A 17,828-nucleotide genomic window follows, 5' to 3' on the forward strand; every position below is an offset into this window, starting at 1 on the left:
CTGGGCTTGAACTCCGGCCGGCGTCAGTTCTCTCCGACAAGGATGTCGAAGCTGACTCCACTACCGCCGGCGGCAATGGGACAGCATCCTAGGTTAAACTTGAACTTTGTCTGCCCTGATTTGGTACAAATCGGATTCAGATTTGTTGGGTTTGGGACGTGAGTTCGATTCCCAGGCTCGAAATATTTTTTTTTTTCAAATTTGTATAACTTTAAGATATGGGTTCGACTCCCAGTATTCCCAGTTTTTTTTTTTTTTTTTATCGCGGTGACTAAATTAAGATTGTCAATTACCATAGATTTGAGACGTGGGTGGGCGTGGCAAAAAGTTTTTGGCAAATCGATAGAAATTTATAAGACTAGTAAAAAATGAAAAAATATCAAAACATTTTGTGTGGGCGTGGCAGTATTGGGCGGTTTGTGGGCGTTAGAGGGGGCGTGGCAAAATGGGTTAACAAACTTGCGATGCGTCTACGTCTCTGGAGTCTACATGCTGAGTCTCAACTTTTTAGCTTTTAGTATCTATCCTGAGATCTCATCGTTCATACGGACATGGCCAGATTGACTCGGCTATTGATCCTGATCAAGAATTTATATACTTTATATGGTCCATCTGCCTGTTAAATACTTTTTAACGAATCTAGGATACCCTTTTACTCTACGAGTAACGGGTGTAACTAGCGGGAAAAATTGCTTGATTCAGTGCGTTAGAAATCGTAGCGCAGTTCCCATATTTGTTACTAAATAAACTGTATTCCGGTATTTCTCTTGATTTGGGACTTGATTTAATTCCTTTCTTTTAATTACTTCAATGATTTAACAAATATATATTTCTTTTATATCCACGATAAATATTTCCGCTCTCAATACTTAAAAAAAAAAAACATATATTCAAAAGAATAGCCGAGAGAAAATAAGGTGTTTTTAAAAATAGCAATCGCTAAATTAGATTAAAAATTTAAAAAATGACCTTATTAGTACATATATATGATTTTTAGACCCAACATACATTATAGCTTTTAAAAGTTACTTAAACGATTTTTTAAATTTGCTAGTAATACTATTTTGACCATTGCTGTATATATTTGAAGTGTGCGAGTAAGTATGACAAGCAATGCTTTGGAAAAACGAAACTTTCACAATTTTTGTGAAACCGTGATTTTCACAATTGAACGAATCAAATTTAAATACAACCGCAATGGGGAACGGAAAATGGGAGGGAGTGGGCGAGGGTAGGAGGAAAAGGAGGATAAGTGGAGAAGAGTAGAAAAAGGTGAAGTTACGCAGTTTTTGGTAACTCTTACAATCATGTATTGCTTGCGAAAACGAAATGTGTGGCAATTAGGTAGTCGAGTTAAAGCATCGAGACTAAGCTAAAGAATTAATTGAAGCAGCCGAGCAGAAAGCGTAAATTAATAGCAACATGTATGCACACTTGCACACACACTTACCGACACACGAACACACTCGCAGGCGGGCAAAACAAGTTGGCCGAATGGATGAGATGAAAAGCTGGCCAACGCACAAAAGGGGACAGCACGGCGGATTATATAAACCCTTTTTTCCCGAGATTGGAGTTTATCTTGGCCACAAGCACGCTTATTCGGCCGAATAATAGTGAAATATATCGTATTTTCCTTTAGAACGAAAGTCTTATTACGCACACTCACACGCACGCACGCGAACGCAACAGCTGAATGGGCGCGCGAAAGAGAGGGGGCGAGCTCCACCCCAATTCCAGCGCCGCGGGAAAGAGAGGGAGAGATGCAACAGGCGGACGTTGAACGGAACAACCGACGACTTTTACCGTTTTCGCTTGCGCATCCGGATTCCGGAAGTTCCGTTTCTTAGAGCGTTGCGCAGAAGCTCAAACTTTACAGCGCTTAAACACTTTTGGAACACTCCAGCGAAAACGATGACGAATGGCCAACGAAAATTGAACGAAATGAAATAAAAAAAACAACACAACTTCTTCACTAAAACGTCACCAGTGTGACCGTGGAGTTATCGATAAATAACACCCTCCGGCACCAAGAAATATACGTTTTATACTATATTATTCATTTAAACGGGCACTCTAAGAAATCGATAGAATTTATCAATATCGATTCATTAGGCCAGCTATATTAGGAAACAAATAAATCCATATTGTTGAAGCTATAAAAGTATACATATAATACGATAATTTTTGCAAACTGCCTCAATGTTATAATAACGACTTATGTCGAAAACTCATAGTATTGGGATGGCAGCTCCCGATATGGCAGCGCTGTCCCAAAGAGCGTATATACTATGTGGGGAGTGTGTACGCGCTAAGTTAGGAGTGTTAACGTGCTAAAAGTGTCTTCGCTAAGCAACAAAATTTCTTATGTTTAAATTAATCCTAGGAGATTTTAATCAAACATGATATCATTACACAATATTTAATTCAAGCCTTTGTTGTTTCTTTGTTTTCTGTTCTTTGTAATTTTTAATATTTGTTTGCAGCTCGCTGCTATTTGCACTAGTTGCACGTACTTACATCCTTTTGGAAAATGGCCAAGCCAGGGCGAACATTTTTTTCATTCATTAAAGGTAAAAGAGCTCCCAAGAAGATGTTATATTTGCGGGAAAAAAAAGATCGATCAGTCGTGAACGATGAGAACGCCAAACAGGAGGAGACTTCCGGAGGAAGCCACATAACTTCCGCAAAACCGATAGTCGGTACAGTGAGCACCCGGAGTTATAGTACGGATTCCGATGAGCATATGCCATCTAATGTGGCAAGTCTCTGGAGCACTTCAGTGCCCATTCGTTTCTCTCAACGAAAAATGCCCAATAAGTGGACGAAATCCATTGGCAAAAAAAACTCGGCGTTTTCCATAAGTTCGGCAGCCTCAAAGAAGTCGAGAGGGACTATCAAAAAAAAAGTATCAAAAATTAATGAAGAGCCGTTGCATATATATAAGCTTAAGAGACTGGACGCCATCGATGAAGCTCAGAATTCAAATCTGGACATAACTAGTTCCACTGAAAGTGAGGAGGAGGTTCAGAGTGATCAAAGTGAAGGCGATAAAATGGAACCCGATGATGGAAATACGACTGAGCGCGAAGACCAGACGAGTGCATCCTCCGACTCGAACATTAGGATGCGTTTTGATATTCTTGAAGCCCTCAGGGACATACCTGATTGTGACGAACTTGTAGCTACCAGGAGCATGGATCAGAATTGGGGCATCGATGAGAGGAATGTGGAAAAGCAGCAAGAGCAGCAGGAGCAGCAGAAGCAGGGCTTGGAATTAGAAAAGTCACAGATTCCATTGTCACGCAGTTCATTGGCCTCTTCAGCGGAAAGCCTCATGCCAAACGAGTCCACTAATGAAGCACTTCCTCCGAAAAACAATGCCGCCGTGCTCAGTCCGTCGACCATTTCGCCCTCAGAACTGGAATCTGATGACGAAAGCGATTGGGGACCGCAGGAAATGCCACACAAATCGAGTCACGTGCCCACTTTTAGGGACATGTCATCAAAGTCCTGGAGCTCAGCCTCTGGTCCCAAGCCCATACATTCTACTTTTTCCGTCGATCAGTTAGTCCAGGGCTATTTGGATGGGCTTATTGGAAAAGTTGTGGACATATTCGATAAAACAGACTATTTGCGGACGAAAAATCTGGACAAAAGTAAGCTATTGCACCGACTTTTTAGGGAACTCGACGATTACCAGTGGGAGAGATACGACAACGATCTACTGACCAAACGCCTGACCGAACACCACCTACGCCGATTCAAGTACTCCCTTGTAACGGCGAACCCTAGTTCCTCCATCGAGGAGACCCATCGGAGGCGATACTTAGATGCCCTGAACGAATTGGACCACTGGCTTCACCGGAAAGTACAGGCTGAGGAGATTCATCTGGCTGAAAAAGAGCGATTGCTGGTGGAATTGGAGCGGATGCAACTGGAGGACAACGAGAAGCTCGAGAAAATGGAGGAGATCTTTAGAAATACTATCTTTCGGGACTCCCAACCCTCTGAACATCTTCGACTTGTGAGTCTTCAAAATCTAATTTGCTAATTTGACAACTAAAATGATTTATTGATATTACGGTTCATGTTTATAGGACTTTTTTAAATTTTTTATATTAAACGAAGAAATGGTGCGAAAAGCTAATGCTTTCTTCTTGTTAATATAAATTTGTAAAATTTTTATAAAATAAGTAGAGGGAAATAAAAAATACATTTTTATTATTCAACTAGGTAACTGAAACCGCTCTGCAACAAATGAGAAAAAAACGCGATGTGATGTCTGCGACACGGCTGATTTTGATCATAAAGCAGCATAACAATTCCTACATCAAACAGGTCGGAACTACGAATTGAAATACGTTCGGTGACTAAAAAGGTTTATCCATAGAAACTCGATGAAATTGAGGCGAATACTGGGGAAGTCAAATTGACAACTTATCTATCCGCCGAACACGACGTTCATCAGATGGTTACCGCTCTAAACAGTAAGTAGAACGAGTATAGCCCTGATAAATTATAGGAATTAATTAAAATAACAATTAAAAAGTACCTACCTATCATCATTTTTCTTACAGATAAAAACGCTGAGCTGCATCGAATGTATATGCTGGTAAAAACGAAAGTACATAGCATTTCACATCTGAAATGTCGACGAAAACTGCTGAATCGCACATTCCGGGTGGCCAAAAATGAGTTGCGAAAAAAGGAAAAGCATCACTTAGAATTGCGAGATAAAGTATATACCTGTAATCTGATACACAACAAACTTCTTGACCAGATCAAAGAAGTTCGCCGTAAAGGTGGCATTATGTGCTACCCCAAGTTGTTGGCCGATTTTGATCGAACCGAGAAGTTTATTGCCATTAAGCAGGAGAGTGTTGAGGAATTAAGGGCACAGCATGACAATTTGCAGAAGAAAATCGCCATAATCGAATTAAAGATTCTAGAATCTAAGATGAGTGCAAGCATAGCTATCTCTAAATAAATTTGCCTATGAGATGAAAGTACATATGTAGGTGTCTTGGCCAAAAAAATAAATCAAACAAATCTTCAACATGTATTCTATTTGTGAGGTTTTTAATTTATAAGGTGAAGTGAAGAAAAATCCCAGCTGAATCAAATCAGATGTGTCAAAATTTTACACAAAATTACAAGTTTTAGCTTATTGGGCGTATTTATTTATTTATTGAAAACTAAATCCATTCAATGGCTTTCTTCCTGATCCGCTTGGCTTTGGTGGCCGGTGCAGTTTATGGAACCCAAGAGCTGGGAATTTGGGAAAACTCCCACCACACACAGGTGCTCTTCGAAGGCGCCAAACGGGAGGTGAGTCCCTACACCGAGGACCTGATGAACCGATTCTGCTGCTGGCGCTGCGACAAGTGCAACGAGAATGTGGAGGTGAAGCCCTGGCAGGAGTCCATGGTGGATGCCTGGAATGAGACGATCAAGAAGACGTTCAACGCCTTGGGCGTCCAGGTTCCCTTCTATTACAAGCGATTCTCGGATGACTTACAGCGGAGTATCGACGACATGGTGCACGAAAAGGTGGAAGTAGATACCAATGCTAAGGATCCCAAAAGTAAAAAATAGTCATACGCCAAATTTGTAATTAAAAGTCTCTCATCAGTTTTTCCGGACAACAAACAAAATAAATTTAAATAACGTTTAGACCTCACCAAAAATATATAACAAATTGAATATTTCTTGTAAAAATTTTATTTTCAAAGATTTCAATTATTTTATTGCTGCATGCGTGGCTTTTTCACGGCTCCTCCTGGTACTCCAGCAGTCGAGCTCTGGGAAGAAGCCGATACGTAGCCCCCCGTGACTCTACTGGTGTACATCCTAGGAGTCGATTGACTTCTTATTGTGTGACGATGATTAGATCGAGTGCTTGGTGGATGAACGGTTGGCTTGGAAAAGTTCTCGGGAGGATTCATGTTAGATCCAACGGGACGAGTAATGGGATTAGCAGTGTTACGACCCTGATTTGAAGATCCAGGCGCCAGCATCGCATTGGTGGCAGTGTTAAGGCCAGGACCTGCAGCAGTAGCTGTTGCCGTTTTCGGGAGCACCACAACTCTGGGATTCGCAGGCACAGGCTCAGCGCTCTTGTCCTTCAATTCGGCCATGACACCCACCTGGCACTGCCGCCAGGTGGGCAGCATTAGACCGCGGTTCACAGTGGGCGTGGCCAGAGATGTCTGGCTGGGAACCAGGGTCTTCACCGGCTGATGGTTCAGTCTCCTGCTGAGCTCCTCTGTCCGCTCCAGGTTTGCCATCTCCAAGTCCTCAACACTCACGTTGGAGCGGTTGGCCAACTTTGCGAAACGTTGAGCCTCGACGAGTTTGTCCCTAGCCAAAGCTATATCAGACATTCACCTTATAAGCTTCTATATTTCTATATTTGACGTGAACTCACTGTAAGCCAGATCCAAGATGACACCACGAGCCTGCGGCTCCGCCTCCAGACGCAGGTCCTTCAGCAGACTGTCCACAAACTCCAAATCGGAGTGGATATCCAATTCGCTCTCGCTCAGCTTGTAGTTTGTATTCTTGTCCATCTCTCAAATTCAATTGTTTTATCTATCTATTATCTATAATAATGTTCCAATTTTGCTGCTGTCAACTTGACGTTGAACAAATTGAGTTTAGGGTTTGCAGGGTAAAGTGCAGCAACTCTATGAATTGGTATAACTTTTATCGCGATATGTGCGATAAACTTTTAACTATGTTCTACAATATCAATGCTGTAATCATAAATATCTCATTGAAATGTTATGTTATGCTATGCAGTAAATATATTTTTATTAAGTATACCAATCTTATTAAATTTTATTTTTTTTTTCCACATATTTACTTTCAATTGCTCACAACAAGGATTGCCATCAGAAAGATAAACCCCAAGTTCCCAATGGTCTGCTGAGCCACATTGGGTCCGTAGCAGATGATGTAGGGAAAGTCCTCCCACTCGTTGGAACTTGTCAGATCTGGATTAGGTTCTTCCTCGGCTACAGGAATGGTTTCAGCTTTTGGAGTAGAAGAGTGAGCATCGGATTGGTGTTCTTCTGTATTGAGCTGGGATCCTTGATCACTGGTGGCCATACCTCCGGCTGATACAGTTGCGTCCTGGTGGTCGGAATGGAGATGGGCACTTTTCACGGCGAGGATGTGGGTGCGAGTGAGGTCGTGATCAATGACGGCACCTCCAGAGACTCCAGCAGTGGGTCCTGTGCCTGTAAGGAATATATATTAAGACGACTCATGACCACGTTCCGAATGAAACTCACCAAGAATGTTTAAATTGGTAAAAGCAACTACAAGGAGCACCAACATTGATGGTCTACCTTTTAGACGCATCCGATAGGGGACCATTCTAAATGGGATCCTGTTCACGAGAAGTCTTGATTTAGAAAACAACGCAGACACTATTTCACAGTCACGTTTTGAGGATGTCTGATCAGCTGTAGAGCTGCCAGATGGAAATCCTCGAAGCAAAGCCTAAGGGAAGTTTTTCTCTCTCTTGAGAACGATAATGTATAATGCCATATAGAATCAGCTGCTTTTGCAGACTGCTGTTTTTTTGAAAAGCTCGGGGATAGGAGCTTTTTCGTTCCAAATTTAAGTTCTCATTTTCAAACATTTGTTCTTGCATAGCTTAATACAATTTTGGTTTATTTAAATGACGTTCTTTTACAATAACAAATACAGAAAAGTCGTGATAAGAACAATGTACCCATTGAGGGGATTATGTGAGTTGGTGGCGGCACCGAGTAAATAATCCTCGGTGGCGTTATATCTCTGATCCTTATTATGGTAGTAGCTGTAGCTGGAGGTAGTCGTTCTGTAGTAAGGGTGGGAATGATATAGGGAGCTGGATGCCTTTTTTTGGGGCTCGTAGGCCGGCGGAGTTTCGCGAATGTTCGTGCGAGCTCCACTTACAGTATCATGAGCTGAGTACGCCGGCGGAGGTCCTTTGGGCGAAAGTCTTTCCCAGTGGAACGATGGGAGCGAATAGGTTTTCGAGGAAGATGAATAGGATGGAGGAGAGTCGGAGTGCCGTCCGCCATTCCCTGAACTAGAACCAAAAAGGGACCAAATGGATCTAGAACTATATCCAGGACTGGACTGAGAACTGGATCTATAACTAGGTTTATAACTGGATCCAGAACTGGAGCGGGAACTGGATCCAGAACTGGAGCGAGAGCTGCTACTACTTCCGCCACGGGGAGTTCCCATTGCAATATTTAGGGTCAGGAGGAACATCACCATCACCAGGATGCTCTTCAGCCCGCTCGGGAAACGAGACATTCTGAAATAGACATTTAATATTTAGGTAAATTCGAATTGAATTTAAAAAGATTTTTGATAAGACATAAAACATTTTATTTATTCGGCAGTGCGTAAACTTTTTTGGCAGCAACTGTTTTTTAAGGATTATATTACCTGTAATCTTTAACTTGGATTCTGGAAGACAAGAATTTTTTCGTTGCCTGAATGTAATTGTTTACTTTTTATTGCGATTTTTGGTACCGCGAAAATTGCTTCAATTCTGAGAAAGTATATGAAACAACTAAGCTTCCGAAAAAATTGCGGTCGGTATTTATGTATTTTCTGGACCGCCTAATCAATCAGATTTTGACTACGGGGTCAAAATGATGCTGATTAGTTTACGCTTAGTTTATAATCTGTCGTCACTAAGTTGAGTTTGAAAAATAGTCTTCTTGTATGTAATTTTGGCAGTTTGGAGCGTAAATACGCAAAAATTATATAATTATAAATTATACGCAAAAAAATTATATTCCGTCATATTCGACTTTATGTTCAAAAACAACATAGCTCTGATTATTAGGAATTACAAAGGTACTTTTTTATTTAGTATTTTAGTTTTCAAAATCAACATCCATAAGATTTCTGTTCTGCTATTTTTAAAGTCATATTTTGATCTTAAATGTTATAGTGGTCCGAAATATTTTTTAAAAAAAGGGTTTAAACTGGCATTAGTCAACATTAGACAACACAGCTTTCACTAGAATATTGATCATCTTTAAAAAAAACCATATTTAATATAATTTATATTCTAGTAGTTGTCCCTTTTTCTCCACTCTGTTGCCCATTTTAAAAATCAACACTTATAAGTACATTTTAATTGTTTGGTACATTTATTAGTGGCTTACATTCAGATCTAACAGAACTACGAGTATATATCAAAAATTCGATAGTGTTTTATTTTTATACAAAATATATGGTTGGTGTTAGTCGTATAGGTATTTCCATACGAATCTGAGTCCCAGAGAATGGCAATAAATTAGATAAGGCCTTTCGGTTGCTAATGAGACTGTGTCCTTGAGTCACTTGAGGGTTTTGTGAAGGCGACGGGCACTTAGTGGAGACAGTAGGCCACCAACAGAGTCACCATTGTGGAGATGAGGCTAAAGTGTCCAAGGGTTCGCTCTGCCACATTGTGCGCATCCTTGAGGTTAGCCGACAGTCGAGCCTGTGTCAGACCTGGCATCTTCATGATATCCGGCTGACCACCGGGAGTGATGGGAGCCAAGGGCACGGATCCCTCGGGAATGGTCACAGGAGTGGTGGCCTGGATGGGAGCCAGTTGAACGGTTCCGGGGGCGGAAACGGGAGGAGGTACAGCACCGTCCACTGCCGGTGCCGTTCCATTGGCTGGCGGAGCAGTCTCCGGTGGCGGAGCTGGATAGCACGCGACCTGATCCAGCTCAATAGTCTTGGTAGGATCGTTGGGATCCGGACCGGGCACTTTAACGGGCACACAGATAATGCCACCAGCAGGTGGTGCATTGGGATCAGCCGGAGCTCCAGGCGCAGGAGGAACTGGCGCATTCGGATCCGTTGGATTGCCTGCAGCTGCGGGTGCAGGTGCAACAGGAGCAACAGGAACAACAGGAGCCACAGGAGTTCCAGATGCAACAGGAGCAACAGGAGCTCCAGAAGCAAATGCAGGTGCAGGTGCCGCTGGGTCAGCGGGAGCAGGGGGCAATGGACCCAAAGGCGCCAGTGGAACTGATCCTGCCACTGGCGGGGCTGGAGGAAGGGGTAGAGCTTCAGTGCCAGTAGCAGGTGGAGCGGCATAAACAGGTGGCATTGGTAGCGCTGGAGAAGCGGCTGCTTGGTTGCCTCCAGCATTTATCACCGTAGTACCCGAACCCACATCTGTGGTGGTCACAGATCCAGGTGGGCCGTTGTTGATAATGATGATTTTGTCGTCACCACCATGGCCGCCTCCACCTCCACCGCCACCACCGCCGGAATAGGAATTGGAACTCTCCACGACACGGGTGTGGGTGGGGGTCAGTGCGTGACCCAGGATGGCGCCTCCCAAAGCTCCAGCAATTAGACCAGTGCCTGTTGAATAGAGAAATACCAGTTAGTTAGGACGACTGTGCTTGCTGCGGCTTATTCCACTTTAGACTCACCCAATCCCAAGCCTGAGGAGGACTTCTGCGGTGGCTGTGGATAGTAAACAGCGCCTGCTGGCAAAGCTCCTCCAGCGGGCAGGAAGGTGGCTCCTGCGGGCAGACCTCCTCCGACTGGCCCTTGTGGATAGTAGGTGGCTCCGTGGGGCACTTGGCCGGCTGGATGGTAAGAAGCTCCTGCGGGATATCCACCCGAAGGATGATAACTGGCACCGGCTGGCACCTGACCCGTGGGATAGTATGTGGCTCCGTGGGGCACTTGACCCGTGGGATAGTAGCTGGCTCCGTGGGGCACTTGACCCGCTGGGTGGTACGAAGCTCCCGCTGGCAATTGACCCGTTGGGTGATAGGTGGCTCCGGCTGGAAGCTGACCCGCCGGATGGTAGGTGGCACCTGCTGGCAACTGTTGGCGCGGATAGCTCGACTGCACATTGTGGGCATTGGTGGCCGTTATAGGCTGATATCCGCCAGTGGAGTTATTCCGTCCTCTGTACGCTGTGTTGTGTGCTCCGCCATAGTAGTGGGAACCACTTGAACTGGAACTGGAACTGGCAGCGGGACTGGGTGGTCCAACTGGACGAGATGGGCTCTGGAGATTCGTGTTGCTGTGCGTTTGTGTGGCGGCCGAGTAGCTGGGTGGAGCTGGCTTGTATGCCGGATTGTAGGCTGGCGGGCGCTCATGTATGTTGGTGTGAGCTCCGCCCACTGGATTCGAGGGTGAGTACGCCGGCGGAGGTCCTTGGGGCTTGGATTGGACATTCCAGCCATATGGTGAGGCGGGCGCCGAAGGAGCTGCACTGTGTGTCTGAGAGCTGCTCACCTTGCTCACTGGCTGCGAGTGGGATCCACCGCCGTAGCTCAGCCTGACATTATCGTGGTGTGGAGCAGGAGCTGGGCGATGCGATGGAGCTGGGTGGTACGATGGAGCTGAATGCGATGGGTATGAGGTCCTTCTAGAACTAGAGGAACTGCTACTGCTGCTGCGACTTCTGCTGCCACTGGATTTCCATTTGGCGTGCACGTCCTCGGTGGTCAGGGCCAAGATTAGGAGCACCACCACCAGCAGGCTGCCACTGAGCCGCGTCGGGTAAGGGGTCATTCTGAAATGGATCCAGCACTCAATTAGACACAATGGCAGCAGCTCGATTCATTTATTTTGGGATTTCCAGTGTTTTTCTAGTGGGCTGTTGAGTAAAGCATCATGCCTCCCATGATATAATAAGGTCTTTTACTTCCTAACCAAAATAATGTAGTATCCACTAAAATCATACCTCCAGTTTAACTTAAATATATGTGTAACATTTACACCCTTTCTTATTTTTGACTAGAATTCAATTAAAAAGTATAATTAGTTTCGTATTATGATCCTTGTGTTACGATTAAATATTTTTGCCAATGTGTTTCTAGTAAGGAAATAGTTTTAATCGCCGTTACACGGTATTAAATCCTCGACTACAGCAGACGACCTTATTGGTTTGCTTCCTGCAGCACCCCAATGTCAGTCATCATCAGCCAGTATGGTTTTGTCTTAATGTTTGTGTAAAAAAACAATTGATTCAATTTACGCTAATATACACTCAAATTATGGTTAGCCTAATGATACTCGTTTTCCTGTTAGTTTTTCTCGGTAGCTGACATTTGAATAGCTAAATGTGTGTACGATTCAAGTATTCCGCAGTTCTAGAACATTTCTGTTTCACTTCAAATATTAAAAAAAAAAACAGCGAGTGTCACGCCCTGATTGCAAATTTTCCAGGAGGTGGGAGACCACTTTATTTGACCAAATTAGAAGCGCGTTATGCGTGTCTTGGGCGGTCCTCTAATGATAATTAACTTGCTGATTTGGGCGGCTGGTCGCGTGGCTACACTCCATTGAGTTTCGCCTTCGGTTCGCGAACACACCCACGCTGGGTTCCAGCACTATAAACACAAGAATTTAAAGGTCATGTCTGCGGCTTAAGAGGTCAACGGAAGCTTTCTTTATCACGCCACAAGGTGGCAAAAGTCGCGGGAAGTATTCAGACTAAGGACTTTTACAATCTAGAACTAAGAGTAAATTACAACACATTTGCTGCTCAATTCAATAGACTTTATCAGTTAAATTTCGCACCTATAAACAATAGATTTCTGTGCTTCATTTACATACATGCAGTTCTGGGTAAACTCTTGTTTGGAACTGACCAAATGCACTTTCTGTAACCTGCGAGTGATGTGATGCTAAAAACATGACAAACTGGTTTGATGACTCATCAAAACCACTGAACTGCAACGCATGCGCAGCTATGACGTCAGTGGGGAAATTGTAGCGGTTCAACACAAAATCTCTTATCTCGTGTCTGTTTACTCACAGTGCCTCGATTTCTACGAATTCTACTTGTTTTGGAGCATCTTAATAACAATTCTTGCTTATTCATTCTTGAAATACAAAGCTTACCGTTCGTGTCTAATGGCAAAAAACTAGGAGATTAGCACAAGTTCGATGACAGAGTTGTTTGAAACCAAACCTTCAACAAATTTGGGAAAATCTAATAACCATCACAATTAGGGGAATTAAAAAATATACTTCGTACATATAATATTGATGTTACTCATTACTAGATTAGACGTAGACATCGTTTGCTATTGGCAGATTTTAGGTCAGATGTCAAAGCATTTTGAGATTAAAATGTGTTCCATGCAAATCGCTTTAATACCAATGAATTGTTCAGTAATAAATAAGTGATTCACTTTATGTACTGAGCCTTCAAAAGAGCTTTTTTGGAGCAGACTTACATAATACTGGTACATATATGGAAGAAATGCGAAGACTCATTCAAAAAAGAAATAACATTCAAGTTAATTGGGCGTCGAAAGCCAGTTATGTGTTTTTTCGAGTGGGTGCCTCTTCGAAAACATTTTGGCACGAATCGGGTTTATTTGCTATTTGGTCAGTTGGTCTGGAAACTAAATGAGTTTATATAAAATTTTATTTGCTTAACTAATGAGGGAGCAGGCAGCTGTTTCTAGAGGAATTATCTAATAATTGAATAGTGCCACTATTACTAAATTATGTTTCGTTGTATATATTTTTAATTTTGTTAGAAAGCTGAATATAAACCTGTTGCATGCATCATAAGCTAAATGTCTAGTTTTACATATTATCTTTTTTTATCAGCTATCAAACTCAATTCTAATTTGATTTATGCACATGTAATAAATTATTTTGTAATAAATTGTATAAACTCTAGTCCCTCAATGATTTCCCTTGCCGAAGTGCTACGTAGTAATCCACAATTTGAATATAACTTGCTGAGTGCCTTTGCCTTTGAACACAATAAACTCGTAGTAATTAAAGACATACATACATATGCAGATTAATCAGATACTTCTGCTTGTTTTATATATGCAAAATAATTAACAATAATTGTAAGGAATATATTGATTTGTACTGAAAATGGAATTTAATATGTATGGCTTCTGGTATAATTGAACGCAATTCCACAAGCAAAATGTTTTCTTTTTGTTTTTCAGTGACCTTCAAGTCGGGCAATTTTTGCAAAAAAATAATAAACAAAAGCAGCCACCACTTTATGTTTAACCCAAGGAAATGACAGTTTTAACTGCACACAAATGAAGGAACGAATTTTGATAGTTCAGTATTTAAATTCTTGACATTCACCACTCACAACACCCCCTTCGACATAAATGTGATAAACCTTAATTTATTTGGATATTTACTCTGCTTTTCTGTGTATTCCGCTTGCTGTTTGCTGTTTGCCGCGCGCGATTTTCGCTTTGTTTCGTGCAAAGTTTCTCGAACAACTGAGCTGCGGCAGCAAACCGAAAACCAACCGCTCGCGTTTTGCGTTTGGCGTTTTTCTCGGGAGCGATTTGCGGCGGACAGAGCGGCGACCGCGAGAGCGAATCCAACACGTTGTTGGTGATGGTGTGACGGTGACGGAGACAGTGGCGGTGGTCAATGCACTGTGCGAAACTGGGTGGGCAGTTTGCATTTAGCATAAGTAGCTTGGCCTCTACCTGCCTTCATTTTAATTCCTACTTTCGCAACCTTGAAACAATTAATTGCTTTTCTAGTTCCTTTATGAAAAAAATATTATTCAAAATATATTATATACATATATTATTATATATTTCATTATATTAATATTATATTAATCAAAATAAAACGCTGTAGAAATTTATAAATCTCTTAAACATATGTAAATGCTAACATTATTGGTTTTTTTTTTAATAGTCTGGGTTTTGTGAAAAGTGTAGTTAGCAAGTTAAATATTTAAAGTATAAATATACGGCATTAATCATAACTTAAATATGTTGTTCTTACTAATTACTAAGTACTAATTTTTAAAAACAAGAAAACAACGGATTAAATGTGGTAACCTAATTTTTTTCTATGCAGTCACCCACTGCTCTGTCCCGTTTTCTCTGTGTACATACCTGATATATTTGAGGTTGCTATTTTGTATTAAATTTTCTTATTTAAAGCATTTTATCTATATCTTTTATCTTAGTTGTACCATAATTCCCGCTTGGAGCGACTAACTTTAAGATTAGGGGAACCGATTACACGGATGACTATTCTACAAATAAACATAATAAGTATGTACATATTATATTTAAACAAATTTTCTAGACTCGTAACAATTTGTGCGGTAATATTTTCTTATGTTTCCTTAAAAAATTATAAGTTCAAAATTAGATATTTATTGTACGCAATGATAAATATATAATATCAAACGGACCAGCGGCCAAAACCTTTGAATGACACGACCTCTATAGCCAATCACCACTGTAGCTACAGTGGGGGCTTTTGCTGTAGATGTTGTTGAGCTTCACTGCTCTTGTTGGATCATCGCGCTCACCGTTACAAAAGGTTTTTGTTTGTGGGTGTGTTTTGAGCTCGTGCCGCTGTGTTTTTTGTTTGGGTAATATCCATTACAACTACTAGTTTATAGGAGCGTGTTTCTTTTATGGAAAAAAAACCCAATTATTTTTAACTGACTTTAGAAGTACCCGAACAGAAAATATGCATTTTAAAACCAAAATAAAATTAATTTGTTTTTGATTTACAGGTTTTTCTAAAAAAAAGCTTTATTTTGATGTAAAACCTTATTATGAATTAAAAGCACACATTCTCATTAAGTAACTAACTACCTTACATATTTTAACGAAACAACACTTTTATAGCTATACAGCTCCATTCTACAGGAGTTTAATCATTTTTCCCAGTGTGCTTTTATAGCGGGACAGGCCCTTAGACAAATGTCAACATTCCGATGAAGCACAAAGGACTTTCTGACGTGGGTTCTATTTTGGTGTCTACTGACTTGCGTCAACTGCTTGTGTGCTCACGACCTACAAGTCCTATACAAACTGCTTGAATTTAATAAAACCCTAGTGTGAGAAAAAATTAAACTATCCGGGAACAGTTTCCTGTTAATTTTTTCCACCTTCAACCAACGTTTATATTACACAACCAGATACCGAACCAGTTTAAAGGTTTAGTTAGCTTTATTTCACTTAGTTTTCATCCTAAAAGTAGTTAAATAGAATCCGTTCCGACGTCTCCATATCTTGCAGCTACAAAGTTGGCCACATCGATGGGAGTACCTGCGTGGCTGACATCATCAGCCCCACCGCCTTCTGACCCATCATCGGCTTCATCGATAATATCGCCGGCAACGATGGGTGGCTCAGTGGCCATGGTGGGTTGGAAGTTTTCCGGATTGGGGGGTGGTGCTGGAAAGCAAGCGACCCGCTCCACTTCTCGCATCACCTCGGAGTTGTCGGGATCTGTTTCGTTTAGCATGATGGGAAAGCAAATGATGCCACCATCCGGATAGGGTTGAGGAGTCGCCTCCAATTCCTTGGATTCCTCACTGGAAACAGATGCGCTCTCACCCTCTCCTTCGCCCTGCCCCTCCACATCCTCCTCCTCCGTGAGGGGATTTTCGGGAGGAACCACTGCGGAGGCTTCTCCCGAAATAGTCGTTTCATTGTGCAAAGCAGATCCCTGCTGCTGACCATTGTTGACGATGATGATCTGTCGCCCACTTCCCTGCGGCGACGACTGGTCCTCCAGCGGATTTCTATGGTACGTTTGGTGTCGGTGGCCAAACAGAACCTTGCTCATCATGTGAGTCGCCAGGATTCCGGCGAGGAAATCTCCTGTTCCTGTACGGTGTAAAAAATTAGAGAAAAGGTAAATTCAGATTAGAAACGAGACAATGTCTAATTCTTTACAAGTAAGGAGTTTTACTATCTATATAATGAGCCATACTCAAACGTTCTAAACTTAAATGCTGTCTTTAGTTATAAGTAAGTTGTTAACTTATTACTTATTGTTATTTATGCAGCTACTCACCCATTCCTCGATTCATTCCCACAGGTGGTTGGGCATAGTACACCGCGCCCGCTGGCAAGGCCTGAGCATTGGCATAGTACGTCCCGCTGCCTTGGCCCGGATAAGAGGCAAAGCCATAGCCAGGTGGTATCTGCTGGCGGGGATAGCTGGGGATCTGCTGCTTGGGCGGCATCATGGGCATCTTTGGTGGTGCCGGCGGAGGCGGATTTGGCATCGTCATGGCCGTGTGAACTGGCGAACCGCTCAGCACACGCCGTCCACCGCCCGACGACGCGGGCTTCTTGTACTTGCGCCAGCCGCCGAAGAGTCCGCCAAATGAGCCGCCGCCACGCCCCCTTCCGCCCCGGGCGTCGGAGGGCTGAAATGTGGAGGCGGCGAGGAGCAGTAGACTGAGTGCCAGGTACCAGGATTTCATATTGGCTGCGATGATTTCGAAATGATCTCAACTGATCGAGTTTTGCGGACGAACTGGAGGCAGGCGGCCCAACTGCGAACCGTTTTGCCGAGGAAAGTGGCAAATGCGTGAACGTTGCGCTACGATGTGCAGCAATGGTATATGGGCATATAGAGTATACTAAAATAAACTTAATCAAACTGTTTTTTAAATTTATTTTACTATTTAGTTTGACAACTCAGATAATTTTTAATAATCTAAATTGGTTGATTAGATATCTTTAAAACTAGTTTCCTATGTATAAAATATTTAATCTTATAAGAGATGCATTGCTTAATATAAACTAATAAATTAAAAAATGTATTTTATGTTTACATGTGGAAATATATAAGTAATCCAGTTATTTTTAGTATCAAACTCAGGTAATACAAAATAGTAAGGTGTTTCCTAAGTTCCCAAATCCAGACGTATCCACGCTCACGTCGCATTCGTCTATCAGAATTGTGACAACACTTGCCCGTGGGGCTGAGCCCCTATCACTGAAAATTGGATGAGTGTCGCCGTGTAATAATTCAATTGCCGCTAATTGAGATGAGCTCGCAAAGTTCTCGGA

General features: G+C 42.3%; 8 protein-coding genes across 11 annotated transcripts in view; 2 read left to right on the forward strand and 6 right to left on the reverse strand.

The window, feature by feature from the left end:
• LOC6527272 (disks large homolog 5) overlaps positions 1 to 2,005 on the reverse strand; it is a 28,572-nt gene extending 26,567 nt beyond the window's left edge. For 2 of the 3 annotated variants that reach the window (XM_015197668.3, XM_002088330.4), the window contains exon 1: positions 1,451 to 2,001. The gene's annotated coding sequence lies outside the window, so the exon portion shown is untranslated. Of the gene's footprint in view, positions 1 to 1,450 lie in introns of all 3 variants that reach the window. The other variant, XR_005560392.1, reaches the window with a different exon arrangement.
• A 388-nt stretch (positions 2,006 to 2,393) lies between these two features.
• On the forward strand, positions 2,394 to 5,065 carry LOC6527273. Of its 2 annotated transcripts, none has more exons than XM_002088331.4 (4): positions 2,394 to 4,027; positions 4,237 to 4,341; positions 4,394 to 4,490; positions 4,581 to 5,065. In XM_002088331.4, the coding sequence occupies exons 1-4, from the start codon at positions 2,534 to 2,536 to the stop codon at positions 4,988 to 4,990; spliced, it is 2,106 nt and encodes a 701-aa protein (XP_002088367.1). In that variant the 5' UTR covers positions 2,394 to 2,533; the 3' UTR covers positions 4,991 to 5,065. The 2 variants fall into 2 exon arrangements, with proteins under 2 accessions (XP_002088367.1, XP_015053653.1); XM_015198167.3 differs by having other exon boundaries at positions 4,553 to 4,616.
• Positions 5,066 to 5,121: 56 nt separating this feature from the next.
• LOC6527274 lies at positions 5,122 to 5,661 on the forward strand. The gene has a single exon (XM_002088332.3). The coding sequence runs from the start codon at positions 5,212 to 5,214 to the stop codon at positions 5,596 to 5,598; it is 387 nt and encodes a 128-aa protein (XP_002088368.1). The 5' UTR covers positions 5,122 to 5,211; the 3' UTR covers positions 5,599 to 5,661.
• Positions 5,662 to 5,708: 47 nt separating this feature from the next.
• LOC6527275 lies at positions 5,709 to 6,642 on the reverse strand. Its single transcript, XM_002088333.4, has 2 exons — positions 6,431 to 6,642; positions 5,709 to 6,373 (listed from the first exon to the last, which is right to left on the reverse strand). The coding sequence occupies exons 1-2, from the start codon at positions 6,570 to 6,572 to the stop codon at positions 5,748 to 5,750; spliced, it is 768 nt and encodes a 255-aa protein (XP_002088369.1). The 5' UTR covers positions 6,573 to 6,642; the 3' UTR covers positions 5,709 to 5,747.
• A 169-nt stretch (positions 6,643 to 6,811) lies between these two features.
• Positions 6,812 to 7,554, reverse strand: LOC6527276. Its single transcript, XM_002088334.4, has 2 exons — positions 7,299 to 7,554; positions 6,812 to 7,244 (listed from the first exon to the last, which is right to left on the reverse strand). The coding sequence occupies exons 1-2, from the start codon at positions 7,381 to 7,383 to the stop codon at positions 6,871 to 6,873; spliced, it is 459 nt and encodes a 152-aa protein (XP_002088370.1). The 5' UTR covers positions 7,384 to 7,554; the 3' UTR covers positions 6,812 to 6,870.
• A 113-nt stretch (positions 7,555 to 7,667) lies between these two features.
• Positions 7,668 to 8,319, reverse strand: LOC6527277 (RNA-binding protein with serine-rich domain 1-B). Its single transcript, XM_002088335.2, has one exon. The coding sequence runs from the start codon at positions 8,317 to 8,319 to the stop codon at positions 7,702 to 7,704; it is 618 nt and encodes a 205-aa protein (XP_002088371.1). The 3' UTR covers positions 7,668 to 7,701.
• Positions 8,320 to 9,147: 828 nt separating this feature from the next.
• LOC6527278 (basic proline-rich protein) lies at positions 9,148 to 14,326 on the reverse strand. Its single transcript, XM_002088336.3, has 3 exons — positions 14,175 to 14,326; positions 10,458 to 11,557; positions 9,148 to 10,386 (listed from the first exon to the last, which is right to left on the reverse strand). Exons 2-3 carry the CDS (start codon positions 11,554 to 11,556, stop codon positions 9,392 to 9,394), a joined length of 2,094 nt encoding a protein of 697 aa, XP_002088372.1. The 5' UTR covers position 11,557; positions 14,175 to 14,326; the 3' UTR covers positions 9,148 to 9,391.
• Positions 14,327 to 15,949: 1,623 nt separating this feature from the next.
• Positions 15,950 to 17,299, reverse strand: LOC6527279. Its single transcript, XM_002088337.4, has 2 exons — positions 16,822 to 17,299; positions 15,950 to 16,631 (listed from the first exon to the last, which is right to left on the reverse strand). Exons 1-2 carry the CDS (start codon positions 17,234 to 17,236, stop codon positions 16,000 to 16,002), a joined length of 1,047 nt encoding a protein of 348 aa, XP_002088373.1. The 5' UTR covers positions 17,237 to 17,299; the 3' UTR covers positions 15,950 to 15,999.
• Between the last annotated feature and the right edge of the window lie 529 nt (positions 17,300 to 17,828).

The sequence above is a fragment of the Drosophila yakuba genome, chromosome 2L (genome assembly GCF_016746365.2).
Source record: "Drosophila yakuba strain Tai18E2 chromosome 2L, Prin_Dyak_Tai18E2_2.1, whole genome shotgun sequence".
Taxonomy (NCBI): domain Eukaryota; kingdom Metazoa; phylum Arthropoda; class Insecta; order Diptera; family Drosophilidae; genus Drosophila; species Drosophila yakuba.

Coding starts and splice junctions, on each gene's coding strand:
- LOC6527278 (XM_002088336.3), bottom strand. CDS start 11,556: ATGACCCCTTACCCGACGCGGCTCAGTGGCAGCCTGCTGGTGGTGGTG. Junction 10,387..10,457: donor CTCCTCAGGCTTGGGATTGG/GTGAGTCTAAAG, acceptor TCTATTCAACAG/GCACTGGTCTAATTGCTGGA.
- LOC6527274 (XM_002088332.3), top strand. CDS start 5,212: ATGGCTTTCTTCCTGATCCGCTTGGCTTTGGTGGCCGGTGCAGTTTAT.
- LOC6527279 (XM_002088337.4), bottom strand. CDS start 17,236: ATGAAATCCTGGTACCTGGCACTCAGTCTACTGCTCCTCGCCGCCTCC. Junction 16,632..16,821: donor GGGAATGAATCGAGGAATGG/GTGAGTAGCTGC, acceptor TACACCGTACAG/GAACAGGAGATTTCCTCGCC.
- LOC6527273 (XM_002088331.4), top strand. CDS start 2,534: ATGGCCAAGCCAGGGCGAACATTTTTTTCATTCATTAAAGGTAAAAGA. Junction 4,028..4,236: donor CCTCTGAACATCTTCGACTT/GTGAGTCTTCAA, acceptor TTATTCAACTAG/GTAACTGAAACCGCTCTGCA. Junction 4,491..4,580: donor GATGGTTACCGCTCTAAACA/GTAAGTAGAACG, acceptor TTTTTCTTACAG/ATAAAAACGCTGAGCTGCAT.
- LOC6527275 (XM_002088333.4), bottom strand. CDS start 6,572: ATGGACAAGAATACAAACTACAAGCTGAGCGAGAGCGAATTGGATATC. Junction 6,374..6,430: donor CATCTTGGATCTGGCTTACA/GTGAGTTCACGT, acceptor TGTCTGATATAG/CTTTGGCTAGGGACAAACTC.
- LOC6527276 (XM_002088334.4), bottom strand. CDS start 7,383: ATGGTCCCCTATCGGATGCGTCTAAAAGGTAGACCATCAATGTTGGTG. Junction 7,245..7,298: donor TACCAATTTAAACATTCTTG/GTGAGTTTCATT, acceptor TATTCCTTACAG/GCACAGGACCCACTGCTGGA.
- LOC6527277 (XM_002088335.2), bottom strand. CDS start 8,319: ATGTCTCGTTTCCCGAGCGGGCTGAAGAGCATCCTGGTGATGGTGATG.